Here is a 25,195-nt window from a genome sequence, read left to right as displayed (position 1 = left end):
AATCAAAAAGGTTGCAACGAGCTCAGTTGTGAAAACAGGCAGAAGAAAAGCTTGTTCAAACATTTATTGATCCGTGTGCACAGCAGAAAATGTCAATCCCTTGTAAAACTATTTCAAAACTACAAATACAACAAAAATACTGACAACTTAATCGAGGCTGCGTGCCGAGGTCACACCGCACTGTTGTGGCAACACACACTACATGCAAAACACTGCATACTAATTAAAAAACATCTGCTCATGTGCAAAACAAAAATATTGAAATTCAAGGATCAGCAATAATTTATCTTTTTGGGAATGAAGTTAATAATGATAATAATTAAAAACAGGAAATATAAAATGCATCAATGTTTGTAGCGTACAGTGTTTAGGTTTCCTCAAAGGAATAGTTTGATATTTATATCCACAGTTAATCAGTTATGTGGCAATTTTAGAGTAGATTGGCATATTCACAGCAAGTTGGATTGGATTTGCAAGACATCTGCATGAAAGGGAAGAAAAGAAGAAAGGACTTCTATTCAGGGGTCTTTTACCTTGTAATTAAACCCCGCCACGGCACTTTAGTAAGTTGAATAAAAACTCTGCATTCTTCCACTCTTGCCTGACTGCGCTTACTTTGTTGTGATTGGTCAGGGGTCCCGGGTCGCCATCATTAAACCATCATTGTGGAAAAAAACTTGGCTACAAACTCAATCAAATAATTGTAGTTACATAATATTTAAATATACAAAGCATCCAAGGCAGAAGAATATAAAAAAAGTAGCTAGTAAGAAACATCATTCAACTTACTGCATGAGGCCCTTAATTTGACACCTGGAGTCCATGTGAATAATTATCACATTTGTGAAACCAGCCTTCTTCCGTGGACACAACTGACTCCATGTGAATAATTATCACATTTGTGAAACCAGCCTTCTTCCGTGGACACAACTGACTCCATGGGCCAAATGTTGCCCTCTGGCCCCACCCGTTTAAAATGAGGAATATGACACCGCGGGCCTGAGTTATTAAGATCCAGATACAACACGCAGCACGGTGGTTCAGGGGTTAGTGCATGTGCCTCACAACACGAAGGTCCTGTGTTCAATCCCGGGCTGAACAGCATGTGTAATCTCTAAAACAGCATGTAGGATTGGAGGGCGTGTTGTGTTTCTTCTACTAAGACTGCGTCTGCAATTGAAAGGCGGCGCCCTTTTTAAATGAGGATTCTGTGTGTGCTGTACGGGGCATCACCATGGAGACACTCATTACTGCACATTCATCTCATCATGACCCTCCCCACCATGTTTTTAAACAAGCAGGAGACATCTACCACATTTGATGGGCATTTTAAAATTAGTCCTCCAGTGCATCTGCATTGGCACTAAATAACAAAACGTTATTCCGAAAATATGAAATGACACCAAAACGCATCAATTGAATGAGTTTCATCAGCCCCTTAAGTCATCTAGCAGCTATGAAATCATGAAAGAATGTTGCTGACATTGTTGAAATGTAGAGGTGGGACACAGGATTGTCTGTGCTTGCACTGCCCTGAGTGGAACTCACGTCCTTTTGAAAGAAAATACAAAATAGTGCCCCCAAAAGTGATGAGTGTTGATAAATCACATTGCACGATATATCATTTCCCCTCCCAGTATTTTCATGATCAGCATATATTTTGAATATTAATGTAAACAGACACACAATCCACTTTGCAAACGTTTAGTAGATCCGCTTTGGGCGTGCTATTTAATTTGCACCTGATTTAGTACGAGCAAACCTTTAGTAAACCAGTCCTTAACTGGAAAGACACAAATGTTTTGTCCCGTACCCGACAAGGCATTGATAAAATACCATTTCTATGTCAAACTGTACAAAACAGTAACTTAATGTTGGAGTAACTGATACCGCCTAATAAAGGATTTCATTTAGTTGAGTTTCAAAGATCAGACGTGAAGAAATATTACATTGAGTATTTCCGCTCTAGTTGCACTTTGTCTGTGGTTGAATTTTTGATACAAATGTCAATCTATTCCTTTGAGCACGAGCTTCCCTCCAATGCACATCAACATGATGCTATTTGGAGGGCAGGCAGTTACAGTATTTACATCAAACACAAAGAACAATACAACATGTGCATCACATTCAGAAATGCCATCCAGTGTCTGTGAAATATAAAAGGATTAGATCACCATTGGACACCACAGCTAAGATGTCCAAAGTAGTCCCTGCTTTTCATTGAACACATTTGAGCTTCATCAGTATCAAATATGGAATGCTGTTAAGCAGCGTCAAGCTTCTTTTTTTGATGCTATGAAAATTGTCGCCATAAAATCTTGCCTTGAGGAATATAAAAAGGTTTCGGCCCAGCAAAGCAAAATGTAAATCCGTGACTGGGATGATCCTGCATCTCTTGTTACCTGCGGCGTCTGACAAATAAAGTTGTCCAGGGAAGAAAGTTGAGGGTCTACTGGGGGCTGTGCTCATACGAGGGGAACATGGACTTCCGTGTTTTTGGAGGCGGCGGCGGCGGCTTGCTATCAACTTTCATTGGCAGCGGAGGAGTGAACTGCAGGGAGAAGGAGAAACTGCTGTTATATTTCTGAATATTTTAGTGTTTATATGCCATTAAATATGCATTAGCGGGGGGGATGGCATTTTATCTGAGCAGATGCACCTCTGAAGGGAAGCCGGCGTTGTCAATTTCATGCGGGTGCTTCTTCGGCGGCATAGGTGGAGGTGTCCCTGGGGTGTCGATGGCGTTGGCATCGTTGTCACTGAGAAGTGATGAGAAACCTACCACATAAGAGAAGAAATCAAATCCTTCCAGACGGCGTGCATCTGTGAAGGTGTGAGCTCTAATTGCAGCTTTACAGCAGAATGTGCTTCCACACGTCTGCGGGCGCAAGAAGACATGCAGTCTTGTGTCTGGCAGAGTGCTCTTTTGTGTTCCATACTTGAGCTGCGTGGAGTGTGAGGGGACGCAGGTAGCGGGCTGAGGGGGTGGGACAGGCTGAGCTGGGAGGACACACCCTGGAACAAGGACAGCGTCAGCCGTCGGTCTCCTAGTTGTAAACTCTTGGGTCTTTGCTGCTTCTCAGCAGGGGGCTGAAATCAAGGCGTGAAACAAAGAGTGAAAAAGGCAAATGGAGCTAGTCCCAATTCACGGCTGGATAAAAAAAAGCTAATATGGTTCATGAATATTTAACAAGTCGGATCATGCTCACCTCATCTCCATCCGACGGTCTCTCCAGCAGGACCTGAGACTTGCTCACGCTCCACTCTTTCCTGTTCTTTCTGCCAATCCTGTTGTCCTCCTCTGAGCGGGACAGAACCGAGGTCCTGCGATCGCTGGGCCGGGACAACAAAGAACTGCTTGTGAATGACAGGGACAGAGAAAGAGATGAGGATGAAGGATACATTGAAGTGTATGTCCAGACAACATAAGTCTATTCTCACTCCTGCAGCTGCACCCCATGCTCTCCCTCTTCTTAAAAGGGACTTGTTACACAAAACCAACTTTTCTTACCTGTTGGTACATGTTTTGTGTGTTGAAAAAGATGAAATCAAACTGGAGGCATAGCTCAGATATTTCTAAAACAATCTTGCCTTTCCTTTGTTCTCCCTCCAAATGATGTTTTTCCAACACATAACGTCAGCAGATATTTCCATGCATGCTAGAGATGTACCCAAAGAGCTCGAGAAGGGCTCGTAGATGCACATGCATCACACACTGCTGCCATTTCTACAAGAGCAGTCAAGTTGTCACCTTCTGTCAATGCTCAATAAAAAGAGAATACAACAAATCATTTTCAACTTATATTCAATTGAATAGACTGCAAAGACAAGATATTTCATCTTCACACTGACAAACTTCATTTTTTGGGGGCAAATAATGATGAACTTAGAATGTAATGACAGCAACACATTGCAAAAAAAGGCATTTTTATCAGTGTGTTACATGGCCTTCTCATATTTTAGCCTTCATATTACACCGCACATTTTCAATGGGAGACAGGTCTGGACTACAGGCAGGCCAGTCTAGTACCTGCACTCTTACTATGAAGCCACGCTGTTATAACACGTGGCTTAGCATCGTCTTGCTGCAATAAGCAGGGGCGTCCATGATAACGGCGCTTGGATGGCAACATATGTTGCTCCAAAAGCTGTATGTACCTTTCAACATTAATGGTGCCTTCACAGATGTGTAAGTTAGCCATGCCTTGGCCACTAATACACCCCCATACCATCACACATGCTGACTTTTACACTTTCCCCCTAGAACAATCCGGATGGTTCTTTTCCTCTTTGGTCCAGTTTCCAAAAACAATTTGAAATGTGGACTCGTCAGGCCACAGAACACTTTTCCACTTTGCATCAGTCCATCTTAGATGAGCTCGGGCCCAGTTAAGCTGTTGGCGTTACCGGGTGTTGTTGATCAATGGCTTTGGCTTTGCATAGAAAAGTTTTAACTTGCCCTTACAGATGTAGCGACCAACTGTAGTTACTGTCAGTGGTTTTCTAAAGTGTTCCCGAGCCCATGTGGTGATATCCCTTAGACACTGATGTGGCTTTTTGATGCAGTACCGCCTGAGGGATCAAAGGTCACGAGCATCCAATGTTGGTGTTCAGCCCTGCTGCTTACGTGCAGTGATTTCTCCACATTCTGTCAACCTTTGGATGATTTTACAGAGTGTAGATGGTGAAATCCCTAAATTCCTTGCAATAGCTGCTTGAGAAATGTTGTTGTTAAACAATTTTCTCAGGCATTTGTTGACAAAGTGGTGACCCTCGCCCCGTCCTTGTTTGTGAATGAGTGAGCATTTCATGTCATTTTTGAACATCCTGGTACTAACAGACGTTGAATGTCTCTGGACCGTGATCATTAAACCATGACTATTTAGTGGAAAAAAATACGTACATCATGTAGCAGTTAGTAATGGATTCAATAGATTAGCCAGGTAATATTAGCGTGCCAAAGCACACACATTTAGTCGTGCACACACACACTACATCAGCATGGTGACACACGTGCATGTGACAAGCACTGCGTACATTTATAACACCTGTTCACATTCAAAGATGTCTTTTTCACGACTGGCAATGGCATTCACAAGTGTTAGTAAAACTCCAAGCTTCATGACTTTGCCACGATCAAAAAAATGGCGTCATGGCAAAGTCCGCCTAATTGGTTCGCTTTCCACGACTTAAAAGGCAATATTATGTTTTTTTTTCTGCATTTGAAAGACGTCCTTGTTGTCTACTTAACATGGAACGCTGGTTCTTTGCTCTAAATCCTGCATGGATGAAGTTTTACAGACTGTCTACAAGCTGCTTTCTGACCATCTCTTCAGGATCCATGTTGTAGTTTTTTACGCTTCTGTATTGAGTCAACTGCCTGATACTGAAATGGCAACAGGGAAGCTTGCATGTACGAGCCAGTCTGCCCCACAACAAGAGGATAGAAAACAAGATGGAGCTTATTGACTACAATGGCGGACTAGTAGCAAGCTCTTTGGGTAAATCTCCACCATCTATGGAGATATCCGCTGACGTTACCATTGGAACAAATATTGTAACGGCACGTCTGAAGTAAGTATAAAGAAAGGCAAGATTGTTTTATAAATAACTCTGAAATACCTCTCAAGTTTTTGTTTTTTCAGATCCCAAATACACAAAAACAGATACAAATTTGGGAGAAAAGTAGCTTTTGCATAATGGGTCCCCTTTAAGCACTTTTGCCTAACATACACAAAGAAGAGGAAGGTGCATGACTTCAAGTGCCTAAAGAACAGCTGAGTGCAGATGGCAGAGTCGGGTCAAAGGAGCACAAACCAAACTACAAGAAACTTGGACATTGGGGGACAGAAGGAGCGGTGCGGGGGTGCAGGGACTGACTCTTGGGAGGAGATGTAGGAATGTCCGTCGGATGACGCAGAGCCACTGGAGGCGTTGGAGAGGGTTGAGACCGTGGACATGCGACGCAGTGTGGAGGACAGGATGTAGGGCATCACCACAGAGCCCACGCGACTCTTCTTCCTCTCAGTGAGAGAGCAGGGCTGGGACACACAAATAGGATTAAGCATCATTAGAGAATCCATGCAGGGGGGGGGGGGACACACAATGACAGACGCCAGCCACAAAGGAGCAGCAAGAATTTATTAGCCTGGACTAATATAATCTACACTCTGCTTTGAATGCGGGAGGAAGTGCAGGAGGCCAAAGGCTTAAGTTGGCACTTTCTTCCTTGAAATTGAGTTTGCACCTGGCAACGCACCAAGGTTATGACGCCGTAATGCTTCTCCACTTTCTCCCGAAGGTCCTGGAAACAAGTAACCAGACGGTTGTGTAAGGGCTTCAGCTGCTCTGTCGTCTTCTCCCCGTGGATGCGGATACCATCTGCCAAGAGAGGGATCTGAAAGGGAAGACAGACACTCCAAGAGTTACGCAATATGTTGCGCTTTTGCCAAGAAAAGTGAAGTGCGCAGATCTACCTGCAGGGCGATGAGGTGTTTAAGGGAATCAATACGTTCGCCGTCTTCCGGGTGCTCGTGGATGTAGGTGTCAGTGAAAAATGCCTACGGAGGACAAATATTTGGAAGCATTTTTCACATGCACACTTTCAATTTAGCTGCTGGCTCCACTGGATATGTTTCCACATCTTGACACTGAGGCCCGAGTATCATCCTGGTAAACAAAGCAAGCCACAACTGATGCTCTCTGTTGGTAGGAGCTTAGAACTTCAACATACACATCAAGTAGATTTGTACATGGTTTGTGTCTCTAGACATTCAACAACACCCTATAATTAATATAGCAAGGCTTCCTGAGGCCCAGCCAATCAGTGACTGCGATACTGAACTGATTGATTTGGTCTCCTTTAGAGGCCAACACTAATGTAGGTTTGATACTTTTTGTTGATTTTGGCCATTTTTTTCTTGAAACTTCCTGATAAATTGTAGAATTAGATTTTTAAAAAATCTGCATTGTGGCAAAGCAGCAATGTTTGAAGCAGGATGTGACAACTTGACTTAATTTAACAATCAATATTTAGACATCTGTCCAAAGATTCAGAATCGTCCATGTTTCAATCAGGAAACGTCAAATAATGGATCATTTTTCCCACCTCTACCTCGTTATACGCCAGAGAATAAGAAGAAAGCAAGAAGGATCAATGTTGCTGACTTAGCAACTTTGCTATTTTTAGAGAGTTAATTAGATCCCCTCTAGAAACAAAAGCAATTAACAACAGATCTAATTAGGAGACTTAACTCTGACGAGAAAGCACTAATGGCTGGCTTGAACAAGCAGCGAGTGCTGCTGTGGACACTTCCCCCGACTGCAAGCAGCGAGTGCTGCTATGGACACTTCCCCCGACTGCAAGCAGCGAGTGCTGCTGTGGACACTTCCCCCGACTGCAAGCAGCGAGTGCTGCTGTGGACACTTCCCCCGACTGCAAGCAGCGAGTGCTGCTATGGACACTTCCCCCGACTGCAAGCAGCGAGTGCTGCTGTGGACACTTCCCCCGACTGCAAGCAGCGAGTGCTGCTGTGGACACTTCCCCCGACTGCAAGCAGCGAGTGTTGCTATGGACACTTCCCCCGACTGCAAGCAGCGAGTGTTGCTATGGACACTTCCCCCGACTGCAAGCAGCGAGTGTTGCTATGGACACTTCCCCCGACTGCAAGCAGCGAGTGTTGCTATGGACACTTCCCCCGACTGCAAGCAGCGAGTGCTGCTATGGACACTTCCCCCGACTGCAAGCAGCGAGTGCTGCTGTGGACACTTCCCCCGACTGCAAGCAGCGAGTGTTGCTATGGACACTTCCCCCGACTGCAAGCAGCGAGTGTTGCTATGGACACTTCCCCCGACTGCAAGCAGCGAGTGTTGCTATGGACACTTCCCCCGACTGCAAGCAGCGAGTGTTGCTATGGACACTTCCCCCGACTGCAAGCAGCGAGTGCTGCTATGGACACTTCCCCCGACTGCAAGCAGCGAGTGCTGCTATGGACACTTCCCCCGACTGCAAGCAGCGAGTGCTGCTGTGGACACTTCCCCCGACTGCAAGCAGCGAGTGCTGCTATGGACACTTCCCCCGACTGCAAGCAGCGAGTGCTGCTGTGGACACTTCCCCCGACTGCAAGCAGCGAGTGCTGCTATGGACACTTCCCCCGACTGCAAGCAGCGAGTGCTGCTATGGACACTTCCCCCGACTGCAAGCAGCGAGTGCTGCTGTGGACACTTCCCCCGACTGCAAGCAGCGAGTGCTGCTGTGGACACTTCCCCCGACTGCAAGCAGCGAGTGCTGCTGTGGACACTTCCCCCGACTGCAAGCAGCGAGTGCTGCTGTGGACACTTCCCCCGACTGCAAGCAGCGAGTGCTGCTATGGACACTTCCCCCGACTGCAAGCAGCGAGTGCTGCTATGGACACTTCCCCCGACTGCAAGCAGCGAGTGCTGCTATGGACACTTCCCCCGACTGCAAGCAGCGAGTGCTGCTATGGACACTTCCCCCGACTGCAAGCAGCGAGTGCTGCTGTGGACACTTCCCCCGACTGCAAGCAGCGAGTGCTGCTATGGACACTTCCCCCGACTGCAAGCGCACAAAAGCCGCTGCATATTGTTTTGAAATGAAGGAAGAAAAAAAAAAGCTAAGAGAATTGAATGTTAATTTGTAGTTCTGAACATATTCCTTCTCTTTTCTGCAAATGGCCAATGATGCAAATTTGAAAATGACACCAAGCCATCGCTGCCACAGTCTGCAGTCCTTTTGGAAACACTGACATCGAGCAAAATGTTAATTGCATTATTGATTAATTGCATATCATATATCAACAAATATATCTGAGAATAGACATGATATCTACAATGCAGACATCTTGAGTGAACAGGCCAGCTTGATAACTTGTTAGCTGTGTAATTTGGCCCACAAAGAGCGTCCAATCATTTCCTAACTCAATTATTTTTTAACGGCTGTGTCTGATCCTACAAGCAGCTAAAATCCCAGCAGTGGGAGAGAGAAGAATGTGTCGCCGCAGAAGACCTTCTCATAGTTGGAGAAGCCGCCCATGACGGCGGGGTCGACGATGCCGCTGAGCATCATGGACAAGGGGTTGATGGACAAGGAGCGGTCGCAGGCTTGCTGCTGCACCAAGTTACTCAGCTTTTCATTGGCCATCTCCATGGTCTCGATGGCGTTCTGCAGCGGACTGATCTCCTCCTGCAAAGACCAGGTTTTTTATCAGAATGAAGAAGAGTTTGATTAATGCTGGATTTGAATAGAAAAAAAACATAACAATGCTGCTTCTCACCACTGAGACAGATTTGACTTCAAACCATTTCAGAATGCCAGGGAAGCGATAGGCCGTAAAATAAGTGCTTCTCTCGATCCACATGGTCTGCAGGGATCCATTCATGACAAGAAAACATAAACAAATGGAGTTACAGCCGCATAACGCAGGGATGCTTATCCTTTTGGAGGAATTTATGGTGGTGAGATTCCAGATATGATCTTTAATCTGTCAAGAGTATTACAAGCCACTCACTGCAAACTCATTGTCTGGATCCTTTTCACCCTTTCTGAAGGGCCTGGAGTACTGGAATTGGTCCACTTCATTGGTTCGGTAATAACTGCAAGAAAAATCATTTGTGAGTCTGGCTGATAGAATTGTAAATCTCAGGATGTCTGATGGTTGTGTTATTCACTTTAATATTTGCTCTGGAACCCCCTTGTCTTTAAACTGCTGTGGGACAACAAGCACCGGCTTGACTGTAAAGCACTGGATGTCTAAAGTTCACATCAGGATAAAGGAAAGAAATAATCTGATGGGGAAGTCAAATCAAACTATTTTTTTCTTCTTCTTAAATTTGGTGACTGTGTGAAAGGAAGTTTGCATCCACAGAATTTACAAGTTTGATGGCAATTCATATCTTTTTAGTTTCCCCCACATCAATACATGAGATCAGGTGTACTTGACAAAACAATCCTAAGAACTATTCAGTGGCACAATGATCACTTTTCAAGATTCCATTTTGCCAAAAAGTTTGCCAGAAATGTTCCCTAGTTTTTGAAAACCTTTTTGCTTATGTTCTGGATAAAATTGTGCTGACCAAACTCAGGCATGACCTGCGTGCTTTATGGGATATGATTGTTCAGTTTGAAGGTTGTTGTTTTTTAAACACTGTGATCTTTATCTATGAAAATCAATCTCATTCTTGCCAAGTAAAAAAAAGAAAATAATGTTTTGCTGTGTAATTGCATCATATTACCACCAGAGGGCATCAAAAACAATGTGCATAATTTTCAGAGCTTTGATGAGCTTAAACTGCCATCAAAGGGCTGAAATGCAATAGAAAGGATCTTTACTTCTGTCAACCATGTCTTTCTCTCTCATTCTAACTCAGTAGGCACTGTAAAAATAATATATTGGTCTAATTGTCTACTGTAGCAAAATTAAAGTTGTCATGAATGATTGATGTAGTTACACAACTTCAAATATTCTACTCTCAACTTATTTTTTGGAGATATTGCATGTTTTACATTTGACAAGTTATTTTTGACAAGAGCCCATCAAACATGGCAGGAGACCTCAAAGGGAGTTAATAAAGAATGCAGCACCAGAAAACAAGTTGTGGTAAAGTACGAAGGTGCTGTCCTTAGAGCTCTCTTTCGCAGTCTTCAACAAAAGGTAAAAGAGATGTTGTAATACATTTTTTTCTATAAAAAATATATTTTGTGTTACTATTTTTGATTTCTTTGACAGTCTATTTGGATTTACAGGATTTTTTTTATGGGAACACCATTTGGTTTTTGGCCGGGATCTTCAGCTCTCACTGGATCGGTTCGCAGCCGAGTGTGAAGCGACCGGAATGAGAATCAGCACCTCCAAGTCCGAGTCCATGGGTCTCGCCCGGAAAAGGGTGGAGTGCCATCTCCAGGTTGGGGAGGAGACCCTGCCCCAAGTGGAGGAGTTCAAGTACCTAGGAGTCTTGTTCACGAGTGGGGGAAGAGTGGATCGTGAGATCGACAGGCGGATCGGTGCGGCGTCTTCAGTAATGTGGACGCTGTAGCGATCCGTTGTGGTGAAGAAGGAGCTGAGCCGGAAGGCAAAGCTCTCAATTTACCGGTCGATCTACGTTCCCATCCTCACCTATGGTCATGAGCTTTGGGTCATGACCGAAAGGATAAGATCACGGGTACAAGCGGCCAAAATGAGTTTGGGTCTCTCCCTTAGAGATAGGGTGAGAAGCTCTGCCATCCGGGAGGAACTCAAAGTAAAGCCGCTGCTCCTCCACTTCGAGAGGAGCCAGATGAGGTGGTTCGGGCATCTGGTCAGGATGCCACCCGAACGCCTCCCTAGGGAGGTGTTTAGGGCACGTCCAGCCGGTAGGAGGCCACGGGGAAGACCCAGGACACGTTGGGAAGACTATGTCTCCCGTCTGGCCTGGGAATGCCTCGGGATCCCCCGGGAAGAGCTAGACGAGGTGGCTTGGGAGAGGGAAGTCTGGGCTTCCCTGCTTAGGCTGCTGCCCCCGCAACCCCACCTCGGCTAAGCGGAAGAAGATGGATGGATGGATGATGCGTTTTGTATCAAACTTTTTGAACGGATTACAAAAAATTTTTGGGAAAGGATTACAAACAATACTAGCGTATTTGAAAAGAAAACCAAAATAAAAAACCTAATATTTGTGTTTTCCAGAACTTCATACCAATTTACAACACACCCAGCTAAAGTGTAGTGTTCCAAAAATAAGGAGGTAGTTGGAGGATACATTGTGCAGGAGAGTTGCTGATGTTGTCTCCAGGAGGCGCTGTGCTGGTCATCCGAGCAGCATTTGGGAACTGAGAGAGCAGCTTTAAACTGAAGTCTTCAAGCCACTCGTACTCTTTGCCTCTGTATATAAACATCTTGTTCTGGAACACAAAATGTCCATTTTCAACATAATCATATACATTCAACTAGTATCCCTTCTTGTATCTTGAGTTGCGTCAAACAAGTTTCTTAAATGTGTCCAAAATTTTTTTTATTGCTAATTAAAAGAATAAACCAAGATATTGTCTCACCTTGTTAGAAATTAAAATACATAATTTTTAGTGTGTTTATGCAAAAGCTTAGTAAGTTGCTGTTACTTCGCTATTGTGGGTTAACATAAAAATAGCATGACTGAATATCTTTACAAATGTAGTTCATTGGAAAAGGAGATTTCCTTCATTTATTGAAATAAGCAATCAGTCCTTACCCTGAGGAAAGAAGGAAATCCAAGACCATAGTAGCCCACTGCAAAGTATTCTGGTTGTGGTCGCATGGCATGCATTATTTTTTCATAGAACTCTGCTTGTTTTTTCTGCAAGAGATTTAAAAAAATGTTGACATAGAATCTGTTGCTGTCCATCATTGGTGTGTTTACAGAATACAATTATTTACAACTGGTTATTGTGGGTAACGATTATGAAAACAAAACAGTTACATGCCATTCATTTGTCTTGTTATACAAACACACAACAGGGGGCCTATTACAGTTACGTACTAAAAATGAGAGGTTTGCAACCTAGTTTTTCAAGATACATTTAAATTCAACCTGCATTTGTAGACAAACACACATCTGACTTTTTTTATTTTTTTAAACTAATTGCACTCAGCCTTTAGCAGCTCCACACACACTTCTGCTGTCATTCATTAAGCATATTTTACAGCACAAGTATGAGAGAACATTTTCAACAAAACCCATGCATCTTTACTTTTTGGGCTGTTGCATTAAATAATCCTTTGGTGTGATGCTATTTAATTCAGGGTTGAAATGTAAAGCACATGCATCTTACCAGCAGCTGGCTGAGCTCCATGAAGTCAAACATGTGGCTCTCGTGCATCTTGGCCAGCTGCTTGCCGAGCTCAATGGCCTTCTCCCACATCTAAGATCATGTGCATACGTCAGTTAAAAGGAGGCATAAACACAAGCGCACCACGCAGAGCTATGCAGGGTTTCCCCCTACATATAATTGCCACAGCAAATAAAAGCCACCACACCTTAAAAAATAGTTGTTTTTCTGGAAAAAAAAATGAATGCAGCATTCAGAAAAAGTCACACAAAGTCCGCCCCTATTTTTTTCACTTTTATTGCCAATCTTATGCTAACATAAAGTCAATTCCATCACATATTTTCTCCTGCACACATGTCTATCTTTGTCTTTTACTCTAAGACACAACAATACTTCCTCATTCTTCGCCAATCGCCTTCCAGGTGAGAAGCATGGGAACTTTGAACATTACCACACAAAAACACTAACATCAACACCAGCAGGTGGTTATACTAACCCCCCTTTTTAAAGTCATTTGACCCGGAGGGAGACAACAAAATCTCTTAAGTGGATCGGTCGCCGCCTGAAGTCGGATGCGCTTTTTAACTTTTATTGCCATTCAAAACCGTTCACGACCATGGGAACTATGCACATCAACAAACACAAACATCAATACCAGCAGGTCGTTACAGTAATACAACGTATAAGTGGATATATTTAACCTATTATTTGCACACTATTGACTAGTGATGCACCAAAAATGTGGCCACTGAAAAAGCACTGGCGAAACCGGGTCTTGTGATGAGCTAAGCAACTTGCACAAGATTGTCTGGAGTGGAAGCAGAATGCCTGCAATGTGGACGTGAATTAAAATATCCAAGATATACCTGCGGACAGCGAGTTACAAAATGTGCACTCGGCAAATATTAAAAGGACCGTGACAGCCTCCAAGGAGACAAAATGCAGTTGTAGTCACCCCCAGTTTTCAAGCATCTTTCTGAGGAATGTTTGCAATAATTGATTTGAGACCTGAGCAAAAATGGGAATACACACCTTGCCTTTGTCCAGGTAACATATGATCTCCTGGAAGAGCCGTTCTTTCAGTTCCTGTTGCGTCCACACATGCTTTCCGTCTCGAGGGATCAGGTGAGCTGCACAGGCTTTATCAGACCACTGGGTCACAAAGAACAGCAAGTGTACATAAAAGGCAGCATCTTCACATGTCAAAAGTAACATTTGGATGTGTTGCGGACCTCCAGTAACTCAGCATGTAGCAGCAGAGTGTAGGCAGCCTCTGTGTAGTTCTCACAGTCCAGGTGTAAATCCCGCAGCTTGTACAGGTATCTGGTCATGTCAAGCACATGAGTGACGCACATTCAGGACACAATTCAGATGCCTGACTCACCGGATATAAATGTCCTCCCTCTTCTTTTCCTTGTAGAAGTTCTAAAGTGGAGAATACAGTAATTACATGTCTCCGATGTCTGTTTGAAGGTACAATTGATTGACTACCAGCACAAATGTTGCAGTGAGCATTTAGGAAGAGGACGTACCAGCACATTGACAGTACAGCTCATTCGATGCTCAGGACTTTCATCATGTGTGATGGTGCGGTATGCCAAAAGATTTTCCAGCAGGCTGCTCAGCAGCAGCGCCAGCTCCTCACCTGACTGTGACAGATATCTGTGGCGTCTGCAGTGCTCCAGTAACCTGCAGGCACAAACAAACTGTCTCCATGAGTTCAACAAAGCTCTTCTCCACCTGACAAAGCAATTCATGATTTAATATTTCTAATTATTCTCAAAATTAGGCAACTGGCTGAAGTTTCTAACTAACACTAATTCTATGTGAATTAACGTATCATTTGCACCAAAAATGAAATATCCGCAGAAAAGAAGGCTAAGAATTACGTCTTTTCCAGCAGGACTTTGTACTGTTCGTCTCCTCGTCCTCCTTCAACCTCTTGATCCAGTTTTGTTATGAGTTCGTTTTCAAACTGAAAAGAAAAAAAGGGTATTATTCAATAGAAATTGTTTTCTTGAATCTGGGTAAATATTGTTGTTCTTTGTACTTCTAGTTGAGAAGCTGAACTAAACCAACACATGAATGTAGGTCTACACACTCAAGTGTCAGTCACTTCTTACATTGAGCCCACTATTTCTAACTTCAAACATTATTTTCCTAAATAGATTGAATAGAAAAGAGCTGCCAGGCAAAAAGAAAAGAAGGCTTCCAATAAAATACATCACAAATGATGCGTCAAACAAGTGTGGTAGTGCAACAAAACACCACGCTGCATAACATTGGGGATTGTACCGTTTCAAATGTGCGCCCAGGGCTGAAATTGTGCTCACACTGCATCATATCGAAGAAAATGGGAATGGTGGCCTTCCTCAGCTCTGGCTCAGGCACAAGAGTGACCTCCAAAATGGGTCCGACCATGGCTGGGATGAACTTCATTTTATGGGGGCCTGCAAGACAACAAAGGATTAGCACTCAGGAGGAGAACGGTGTGATTGGAGAAGGCAATCAACTGCATCTTCATCGACCAACAAGCATAGGACAATCTGACGATGCAGCAAACAAAAGAGCACAGTGGAACAGAATAAAAAATGTTGCTCGTCTGCATTACTGGCTGGAATAAAATGAGCATTTTCACAAACATATAAATGATTAAAAACATTAAATACTCACCAAGATTGTGCCACATGTCTCTGATCTTGAAACCCACTGCTTTCCTCATATCGCCATATCTGTAGCACATGTGAATCACTTCAAGGAGCTGTTTGCAATTTCATCTTGGTTACATTTTTCAGACCAAAAAAATATAACACATAGTGCTTGGATTTGAACGACGTCACATTACCATGAATTGATTTACGTGGACCCTGACTTAAACTTATGTTACCATTTAGTGGTCAATTGTAGGGAATATGTACTGAACTGTGCAATCTACTAATAAAAGTTTCAATCAATGAAAAACACATGGAATATGTGTGGTGGTCGAGCAGAGTCTGTTCTCAAATGGGTACTTTGGGCCAAGAAAGATGTTCTATGCTTGCGCTGTTTGTGGCTGTACCAACCCTTCAAATGTGAAAAGGATACAACTTTCTTCACAGTTCCTTGAGAGTTATTCAACAAGAGTGGAAAAGTGTAAGATTTGAGCAATAACGATGACAACAATGGCACACAACCCCAGTACAAGGCAGCAAAGTCAAAGCATGCACGGCTTTGCAGTCACCACTTGGTTAAAGGTTTGTTTTTGATATTTTTAATATACTTTACTTGTTTAGTGTATCTCCTTCAAGTATTATCTTGATATTATTTGTATTTGAAGAGAAACCAGAAATGTTGTTTTTGCCCGATAAAAGTGACTTCTGATTTGTTTTCTCTTTTATCTTTGTTTCTGCTGAGCTTGTATTCCATCCCACTAAAGCAGTCCGAGTAACAATGGACACTTTATGTTTTCAATGCACTTAAGTGTAATCCAAAGAGGGACGTGAAGCCCCCCCATTCTGCAGGCTCAGCGGTCCCTCCAATGTTGTCTTGTCTTGTACGGAGAATGACAAGACGTGGCTTTGGATGGAAGGTTTCCATAAGGTGTCCCCTCTTCTTTCTACACTTCTGCTAACTCTTTTCCAGCCTGTGGCTCAAAAGTAACTGGACGCCATTACACATTTCCACAAACTACGGAACGGGCCGAGAGTCAAAAAAGTTAATCGCACGCAACGAAAATGATCGCTGTTAAAGGAACTTATAGTTAACCCGTCATCGCGTTAACTTTGACAGCCATAGCCTTTACGTATCTACCCACTGCTCATTAGGTGTTCTCCAGTTTTGTTTCTGTTACCTCAGTCATTTAGACCACAGACTGATGAGAGTGTGAAATTAGCGTTCGGTAAAAAAGATTAAAACAAGGCTTGCCTAGTTGTGTCAACTTGGATGCACTTGTTGTAGTTATTTGGTATGTTTAAGTTGTTCTTGTCTTTTGCACACAGCAAGATGTAAGCTATACGCTTGCTAGCCTTAGCAGAGCTTCCCATCACTCATTAACTTAGCTGAAACTCTCCACATAGACTCGGGCAAGCAAATAGAAAAGAGTGTGGCTGCTGATGAGCCATCTCATGGTCCTCCTAAAAAAAACCCAACTAGCTCAAGTTCTGTGTGGAAGCATTTTACAGTCTGTCAGTTTTGCAGATATAAACCAAAGTGATATGTAACCTGTGCAAAAATCAGAGGTACAAAACATCTGTCAACATCTACAGACATCCTCTCCTGGTACTGTAGACCAAACCCCCACCAACACCAAATCATCAAGTTCTGCCCCTGCAAGTCAGCTTCAATCAGCTGTATTGGCAACAACCCAAGCACCTCACTGTAAAGCAACTAACAAACACAGAGGGAAAAATGATGTGCATTGGCCTGACTCAGTAGTAGAGAAAAAAAGGTTTATGCTACCTTCTCAATGTGGGTACAACAAAACATCAACCAATATTGCATGTCCATAATTATTATAATGGATACTTAAAGAATACTTACACTGTGATGGAAATTACAAGTGTAACGCAAAAAAGCCTATTTGAATTTTACTGGAATAATTTCCCCCTCATAAAAGACAAATGCCAGCTGCTTTGCACACCTGGAGTATAGCGCACATACAGAAAAAGGAGTCCCAGAGAAGAAACTAACAACTAACAGTCTCGTTCGTACGACAGAATATACATTTAATGCTAGCTACTTCTAGCTATCCAAAATGCAGTTATTAGTTAACAACATAAAAATGAGGCTTCACGGTGGCAGAGGGGTTAGTGCGTCTGCCTCACAGTACGAAGTTCCTGCAGTCCTGGGTTCAAATCCAGGCTTGGGATCTTTCTGTGTGAGTTTGCATGTTCTCCCCGTGACTGCGTGGGTTCCCTCCGGGTACTCCGGCTTCCTCCCACTTCCAAAGACATGCACCTGGGGATAGGCCCCTCCCACCTCCAAAGACATGCACCTGGGGATAGGCCCCTCCCACCTCCAAAGACATGCACCTGGGGATAGGCCCCTCCCACCTCCAAAGACATGCACCTGGGGATAGGCCCCTCCCACCTCCAAAGACATGCACCTGGGGATAGGTTGATTGGCAACACTAAATGGTCCCTAGTGTGTGAATGTGAGTGTGAATGTTGTCTGTCTATCAGTGTTGGCCCTGCGATGAGGTGGCTACTTGTCCAGGGTGTACCCCGCCTTCCGCCTGATTGTAGCTGAGATAGGCGCCAGCGCCCCCCGCGACCCCAAAAGGGAATAAGCGGTAGGAAATGGATGAACATAAAAATGAATGTACATGTTACGTATAACTTCTTTACACCCCAAAAGCTGTAAGAGGGTGAGATGTCATGCTTAATAAAGTTGGCACTATTAGCTCCAGGCATCTGCAGAAGGGTTGCAAACAGCCCAGATGTAAATTGTTTTTCTCTATTTTAAACTAAGTTACAAAGTGAAAGCGTTAAGCAATTTAACACAAAATGATGATTGCAATGAGGTTGTTAGGTCCAGTTCTAAACTTTTATAAGTCCAGAAGGTATGGGAACATTAGCTGTGGCTTGCATCCTGCAAAGCAAAAAAATCAAAGCCATAGTAGTGGATGGACAATCATTTGGTTGTGTTGTGCATGTGATGTCCACTAATTGAGGGTTAAGTCGAGCAGTGCTAGCAAATGAGCTCAAAGCCATGGGCTGACAACTTTGTGTCCTTAAGGTGTCAAGGAGTGAGTGAGCTTTACACAACTTGGTATCGCACAGCAAAAGTAGATGGCATGAGTTACAAAAATGAATACAAGGATCTTACTTGTTCAAGATCTTGTTGCGTTTCTCTTGGGAGAAAGATTCCAGTTGAAGTGTCTTATGAGTGAGGAATGCCACCGTCAGATGAAAGTAATTATTCCAAAGCTGTGAAAGGTGCAGATATTTCAAATAATTGTCATAAAATTGCCTCATCAGAAAATTAACAAGATGTTTGAATGCAAACCAAGCAACACTGTCAAAGGCAAAACACACCTGTAGTTGAAAATGGGCCTGGTCCAAAAAATACATGTTGAGGACATCAGAGTACTGGCTGATGGCCCTCAGAAAGACCTGCATCTGGACCAGGTTCATGATCATCCAGTCAGCAGGAAAGACTTTCCCCATGAGGTCCTTGAACATGATGAATGTCTCCATGAGGAAGTCCTGAGAACAAGAAAAATAATTCTGAGTGTGCTCCAATCTGAGAAACATGTTACATCCAAAAGTTGGCAATGCTGCCTGTCAAGGACCAATCATGTGTTCATCGTTTTCGGTGATAAAGACGCACTGGCATCCTCGTCATGACATCGCTGTCAACATTTGGACTATCTGGCCTGGAATAAAGTCCGGTATAGCTCGGTTGGTAGAGCGGCCGTGCCAGCAACTTGAGGGTTGCAGGTTCGATCCCAGCTTGTACCATCCTAGTCACTGCCGTTGTGTCCTTGGGCAAGACACTTCACCCACCTGCTCCCAGTGCCACCCACACTGGTTTTAAATGTAACTTAGATATTGGCTTTCACTATGTAAAGCGCTTTGAGTCACTTGAGAAAAGCGCTATATAAACATAATTCACTTCACTTCACTTTTGCTGTCCAGTTGTTTCAGTGACACCTGATTTGCTGCGAGGCGTGATCGCCACGGCGACGGACTCTTTCCCTTTTTATTCAAGTTAATGTGTCCATTTCCACCGCCAGCTGTACGGCGCCGCCATGGCGTTGTCGTTCCATATCCATGCCATAAATGTACTCAAAGCTTCTATTTTAGCCAGTCGCTGCAAACTCGCTGGATCAATTCAGTGTTGGACAGAAAGTCATGCACAAACACTAAATTAATGATCCCTTTTATTCTCAGGGCAAATTGGATTTCACACTCTGACACGTCCTGATGGGCGGGGACGGACATGAAGTAAACTTGTCAAAGGTTGTCAGACGTAATTTCACACTGCTCACCCAGATCCTGATTCTAAAGGTCCAAAATTAAAGAATAATATACAGGCATATCCCTGGCAGCTATGTGCGCATATGTGTCAAATGCAGGGTGATTGGGGGCTCGGGGAAGCAGGAGCGTGCTTCGTGGAAGTTGTGTGCATGTGTGTGTGTGTGTGTGTGTGTGTGCGTGTGCGTGTGTGCGTGTGTGTACAACGCTTTCTAGGGATGATGTTGCTGTTGTGTTGTTACTTAAAAAAAAAAAGAGAGGTGTCGTTCTGCAAGGCAAAACATTTACGAGTAAAGTCAAGTCAATGCCGTCCCAGACGTGGCCGTTTGTGAGTATTGATGGACAGCAAAGCTGGAGACCTTCTGCAGTGTTGACTTAATCACATAATTGTGCGTGGATTCGCCAGATCTTGTAAAAGTGTACGATATTAACAGAACGGCGTTGGGGATTGCTGACGGCAGATGGAAGTTAGGTTTTGCTGGTGTTCTGCATCCTGTGGACATGAGTGGTGAGAGCTGTGTTTGTAGCTGGAAAGAGCAGAATACTTACCATGATGTCCTGCCTGGTTTTAAAGGTGCCGATATAGTGTGCATAATGCATGTCATCCATCTGCTTCAGGATAGCTGTCATGCAGGCTAAATAGTGACCCTGCCAAAGAAATATTACTTAAATCAATTCACAACAAAACACCAACACATAACATTTAAGGCACCTGTTGTATTTTGTATTTTAGCAAATATAAACAAGTGTTAATATGTTGTTCCATTTCCCTTTGTATTCCTTCGAGCAAATACAGATTAAACTAAAAAAAAAAATCATTATATTGTGCAAAAAAATGGAAAATGGGTTATACTTGTATAGCGCTTTCCTACATTTTTTAAGGAACTCAAAGCGCTTCGACACTATTTCCACATTCACACACTGATGGAGGGAGCTGCCATGCAAGACGCTAACCACCACCCATCAGGAGCAAGGGTGAAGTGTCTTGCTCAAAGACACAATTGACATGACTAGAATGGCAAAGGTGGGGATTGAACCAGCAACCCTCAGATTGCTGGCACGGCCACTCTCCCAACTTTGCCACGCCGTCCCCTAAAAGTTGGTATGTTCCGGTAATTAGATTTACAAAGTGAAATTAACATATGAAATAGCTCATAAAATGCACCTCAAGATATATGAAGTCTTCTTTTGCTATAAAGTTGATGATTGTGGCTTCCAGCTTATAAAAACCTGGAATTGAAAGTCTCAGAAAATTTGGGGGTTTCACAAACTGAAACAATTATCATCAAAAACTTAAGAAATAAAGGCTCAACATATTCCACTTTGCATGTAATAAGTTTATGTCACATATTAGTTTCACATTTGAAGTTCAGTTATGTTTGATATGAATGACTTTTAGACGATAATAGGTTTATTTTCTTTTTTTTACCTGTACAGTTTTGAAATGCTTCTATACACTCGTTATGGCTAAGAATGTCATTGATTTGATTTGAAGCTGCTTTATTTCCAGGGTGGAATAATTATACAGTATTTAGCATTTTCTCTCTTTTGCACAAGACCTTATTGTGTACATGTACTTACAATGAGGAGGGAGGACTTGTCCATGCTGATGACACTGCGATTAACCCTGCGAAGAAGCCGCTCCATGATCAGCTGAACGTGCCCCCTGGTTGGACCCTGCACACACATACATGGAGGCTTTTTTTGGGAAGGCACATTAGTTCAGCACAAGTACTAAATTTGCCTAGCAGTCAGACAAGAGTGGAAAATAATAATTACAAGATCACGACATAAGCTAGAAACTGTAATTCCCTCTGAAAATGGTGTCCGTACAGTAGACGCAGAATATGTGTGTATGTGCAATTAAATGATGAAGGGGTTGTACTTGTAGAGCACTTTTCTACCTTCAAGGTACTCAAAGCGCTTTGACACTACTTCCACATTCACCCATTCACACACTGATGGAGGGAGCTAACCAGCACCCATCAGGAGCAAGGGTGAAGTGTCTTGCTCAGGACACAACGGACGTGACGAGGTTGGTACTAGGTGGGGATTGAACCAGGGACCCTCGGGTTGCGCACGGCCACTCCTTCACCGCGCCACGCCGTCCCTAATTGTTTGTCTTTCAGTAGTCAAACAATAGGAAGAAAACATTGTTTTTATATATTCAACAGCATTGAGGCTGAATTATTTAGTGGATCCGCAAGACTTTTACTATACAGCCTGTTCATGTTTAGTGTCTTCTATCTGTGTCGGTGTAAACCTTGGCCCTGTATGCATGTGATCTTGTTTTAACGAGATGCTTCTGAAACTCTCCTACTTTCATCTGTGTTAACATGAGCAATTACCACATCCTTGCGATCCAAAATGTCCAAGACGGTGCTAAGCAGTTGGACACAGGCCTCGTAGTCGGGCTTACAGGAGTGGTCATCCAGCTGCCCGCTCAGCTGGTCAGCGACGAGTGGCAGCAGCACATCTCGACAATCTGTGGGGACAAAAGGAGAGAAGAAGTGGTGACAGAATGACACATTTCTATTTCCTAGAGGAGATGTGACAAAGTTGTATGTGAGCGCGTTTGCATTCCATTTAGTGGGAAATGCCACTATGTGGCTTCCAGCGTGCAAACTCCTACCTGGCTGCATGAAAAGGTCACTCTCCACTATTTTGCACATGCAGCCCAGCTTCTGACGCACCAGCTGAGAGTCAGGAATGCTCTCGATAAACTTTGAAAGCAGAATGCTGGAAGAACATATATTGTTACATTAGACTCATAACATGTTGTTGACAAAAGGAAGGTAAAAAAAATCTCATCTGCTTGGAAATAAAAATGTCATTTCTAGCAGTGCAACCCTTCTAGAGAATTACCTTAGTTCCACAGGATCAAACACAGATTGGATGTCATTAATAATGCTGGGGAGGTATTTCAATATTGCCCCCTGAAAAACATTGAGTTGGTTGTGATCAAGTCAGAGCACGATAATATAAACAGTAAACTATGAAGGACTTCAAGTACAGCTTTTCCTCAACTTGCTGACAATAATATTGACCATTGTGAAACCATTTAATAACTTGATTAATCATATTTTATGACTGCATTTATTGGAAACTACTTTCTCCCTGCATGCATAGTGAAATACTTTCAAGCTTTGGATGGGTGTAAAAAAAACCTGTCAATGACATATCTGACCTTTATTTTCACTCCCTCATCCAGTGGTCTGTCCATGAGAGCGTTGAATGACAGGAAAAGAGAGCGAATTGAGTTGAAGAAGGCGTCGCCGTCTTCACTGTTGCCATAGAACCTGTCAAGACAGACGACATTACAAGACCTTCTTACCAGACAAAATTGGTCCTCACCTACCTACCTTAGGTAGAGGATGCGAGACTGGACAATAAACCTGAACAAATACTTAAGAGCCTTTAGTGCTGCATAGAGATTCTCAGTCAAGGCAGCCTCCTCTGCATGACCCACATAGTAGTTGAGCACTCTAGTTAGTTTCCTGAAAAAACACGCCTGACTTTAGTTCTGCTGCTAATCACACAATGAAGTATGTGGTGGATCAGATCAGAAGAAAACAGAACCTCATGTTGCAAACAACTGAAGGTGGGAGAGACTCACATGTACGCCAAAGTAGCACTGAAATGCTTGTTGATGTAGGTTTCAAGGACAGGGTTAAAGTGCTGGAACTTGATGTCGCCAATAAGTGTGATTATGAAAACCTAAAGAAACCACAGAGATTCTCACATGAGCTCAATCTAGGGACATCCACTCTATGAACAAGTGGCATCTCATCATTGATGGTAAGAATTATAGCAAAAACTAACCAAAGCGTTGAACACCAGAGTGTCATAGGTATCTTTTTCTGAGGTGTCCATCATGATGTTGAACAGAGCATCAAGGGTGTCCTGAAGAAACTGTGAATAAAACAGAAACGTATTGTAAAAGTGGCATAATATAAAAATGGCACACAAATATATCTAATATACAGCAGCATCATCAACATGAAGTGTGACATTTGCAGTGCAGAGCACTCACTTTGACTATCTCCCCCCCTTCGACCTCCATCAGCCTCTGTAAGGTCTGCTCAAGATCTTTGGGGTTAGATCTCCAGTTCAACAGGCCAAGTAGGTCCACTAAAGATTATTAAAGATGTCAGTTAAAATTTAGAAGTATATGGATGAATATACTGTAAAGGGAAAGTAGTTGCAGAAGTTATTTGTGACAAAAGAGTATCTGTCGTTTGGGGAAAGTTAGACCTTGGACTTGCACAGACTAGTCAACTTTAAGAGTTAGATTGACACTAATGACGTGGTTTTGGCAGTAAACATTTTCTTTTGCATGGATGTGGAAGAGGTAGCCTCCAGAGTGCATTTGTGATTGGTTGTGTCTGCCTGCTGCCTGGTCCCTGACAAACAAGCTGTTTGCAATTAAGTGCAGTGCATTACACAACAGTCCTTTTTCATGCTTTTAACATGGCTAAGTAACATAACAATGACCGGCTATAGTTGTAATGCTTGTTCCGCTCCACCCGTATCAATGCAAAACTGCTGAGATTCGGGTAAATGGACACATGATTATTTTCTTCAAAGGAGGTAAAACGTTTGGACAAGCAGTGCAATTGTGGAGGCTGACACATTGCGAGTGGAAAGCAGCAGCGGCATTATCAGTCGTATTTGAGCGAGCCGCCACGGACACACACTCGGTGGAATTTAGAGTAGGGCGTATGTCAAGTTGATCTTAAAGCTGAGTTAAGAGTTGTTGTTGATATTCCTGCTATTGTCTGTGATTGATGTGCCTGGCGTGTCTGTTGTCAGTCAATAAATGTTTTTATTTGTGATGAGGAAAAATATGGATGACATCATCTTTGAGTGGTCAACCTTAAAAGAATGAGAAGACGTGCAACACCTGGTGGAACCAGTATCTAACCAAAAGAGGTGGTAGAGCTGAAGCTGCTTCCATTTTGGTTTGGACAGGATTAGAAACAAGCAGATCAGAGGAACAGCCCACACAATTATGTCTGGGAGACAAAGTTAGAGATGCTTGTGACTATGTGGGAAGGGAAGACGACATAGATAAAATGATGCCGGATGTGGGGCTGCAAGGAGGAGAAGAAGGGGAAGACCAGATAGGAAGTTTCCAGATGCAAGTAGTAGGATGGACAGGGGAAGATGCAAAGGACACACGTAGCGACCCCTGATGGGACACCACAAGTAAAATATATAGGGAGCAAAAGTCAGAGTGTTTTATCCTTTGGAATGCAAATGACAGTAGCTCTAAAATCATGATGCATACATTCATGATAATCAACCTGTCCACAGCAGCTCAACTGTGTGTCGCTATCCATTTTACACGCCGTTTCATCTCCAAAATGACTTGTGGACGTCAGACATTTGACATGAATATCCAGATCATGGTTTAAACATTTGGAATTGAAAACAATAT

General features: G+C 43.2%; 1 protein-coding gene across 5 annotated transcripts in view; it reads right to left on the bottom strand.

The window, feature by feature from the left end:
• Positions 1-49: 49 nt before the first annotated feature.
• Positions 50-25,195, bottom strand: part of LOC133556890 (dedicator of cytokinesis protein 5-like) — a 44,722-nt gene continuing 19,576 nt past the window's right edge. Inside the window, exons 15-48 of one of the 5 annotated variants that reach the window (XR_009807632.1) lie at positions 23,789-23,886; positions 23,578-23,667; positions 23,372-23,472; positions 23,118-23,252; positions 22,943-23,054; positions 22,621-22,691; positions 22,388-22,494; positions 22,104-22,240; positions 21,337-21,432; positions 20,305-20,403; positions 18,814-18,984; positions 18,605-18,705; positions 15,473-15,531; positions 15,095-15,249; positions 14,689-14,774; positions 14,332-14,488; positions 14,184-14,224; positions 14,032-14,122; positions 13,832-13,951; positions 12,803-12,892; positions 12,223-12,327; positions 11,755-11,896; positions 9,688-9,769; positions 9,528-9,612; positions 9,294-9,380; positions 9,026-9,202; positions 6,477-6,560; positions 6,260-6,397; positions 5,881-6,041; positions 3,210-3,357; positions 2,857-3,090; positions 2,660-2,778; positions 871-2,551; positions 50-813 (exon numbers count right to left, since the gene is read on the bottom strand). Coding sequence is in view for 4 of the 5 variants with exons in the window: in XM_061907237.1 (XP_061763221.1) it covers positions 2,450-2,551; positions 2,660-2,778; positions 2,940-3,090; positions 3,210-3,357; positions 5,881-6,041; positions 6,260-6,397; positions 6,477-6,560; positions 9,026-9,202; positions 9,294-9,380; positions 9,528-9,612; positions 9,688-9,769; positions 11,755-11,896; positions 12,223-12,327; positions 12,803-12,892; positions 13,832-13,951; positions 14,032-14,122; positions 14,184-14,224; positions 14,332-14,488; positions 14,689-14,774; positions 15,095-15,249; positions 15,473-15,531; positions 18,605-18,705; positions 18,814-18,984; positions 20,305-20,403; positions 21,337-21,432; positions 22,104-22,240; positions 22,388-22,494; positions 22,621-22,691; positions 22,943-23,054; positions 23,118-23,252; positions 23,372-23,472; positions 23,578-23,667; positions 23,789-23,886 (3,698 nt within the window). In the remaining variant the exon portion in view is untranslated. Of the gene's footprint in view, positions 2,552-2,659; positions 2,779-2,856; positions 3,091-3,209; positions 3,358-5,880; positions 6,042-6,259; positions 6,398-6,476; positions 6,561-9,025; positions 9,203-9,293; positions 9,381-9,527; positions 9,613-9,687; positions 9,770-11,754; positions 11,897-12,222; positions 12,328-12,802; positions 12,893-13,831; positions 13,952-14,031; positions 14,123-14,183; positions 14,225-14,331; positions 14,489-14,688; positions 14,775-15,094; positions 15,250-15,472; positions 15,532-18,604; positions 18,706-18,813; positions 18,985-20,304; positions 20,404-21,336; positions 21,433-22,103; positions 22,241-22,387; positions 22,495-22,620; positions 22,692-22,942; positions 23,055-23,117; positions 23,253-23,371; positions 23,473-23,577; positions 23,668-23,788; positions 23,887-25,195 lie in introns of all 5 variants that reach the window. The other 4 variants (XM_061907237.1, XM_061907239.1, XM_061907236.1 and 1 more) reach the window with 4 other exon arrangements.

The sequence above is a fragment of the Nerophis ophidion genome, linkage group LG07 (genome assembly GCF_033978795.1).
Source record: "Nerophis ophidion isolate RoL-2023_Sa linkage group LG07, RoL_Noph_v1.0, whole genome shotgun sequence".
In the NCBI taxonomy this organism is placed as follows: domain Eukaryota; kingdom Metazoa; phylum Chordata; class Actinopteri; order Syngnathiformes; family Syngnathidae; genus Nerophis; species Nerophis ophidion.
This window is presented reverse-complemented; position numbering and strand designations above follow the sequence as displayed.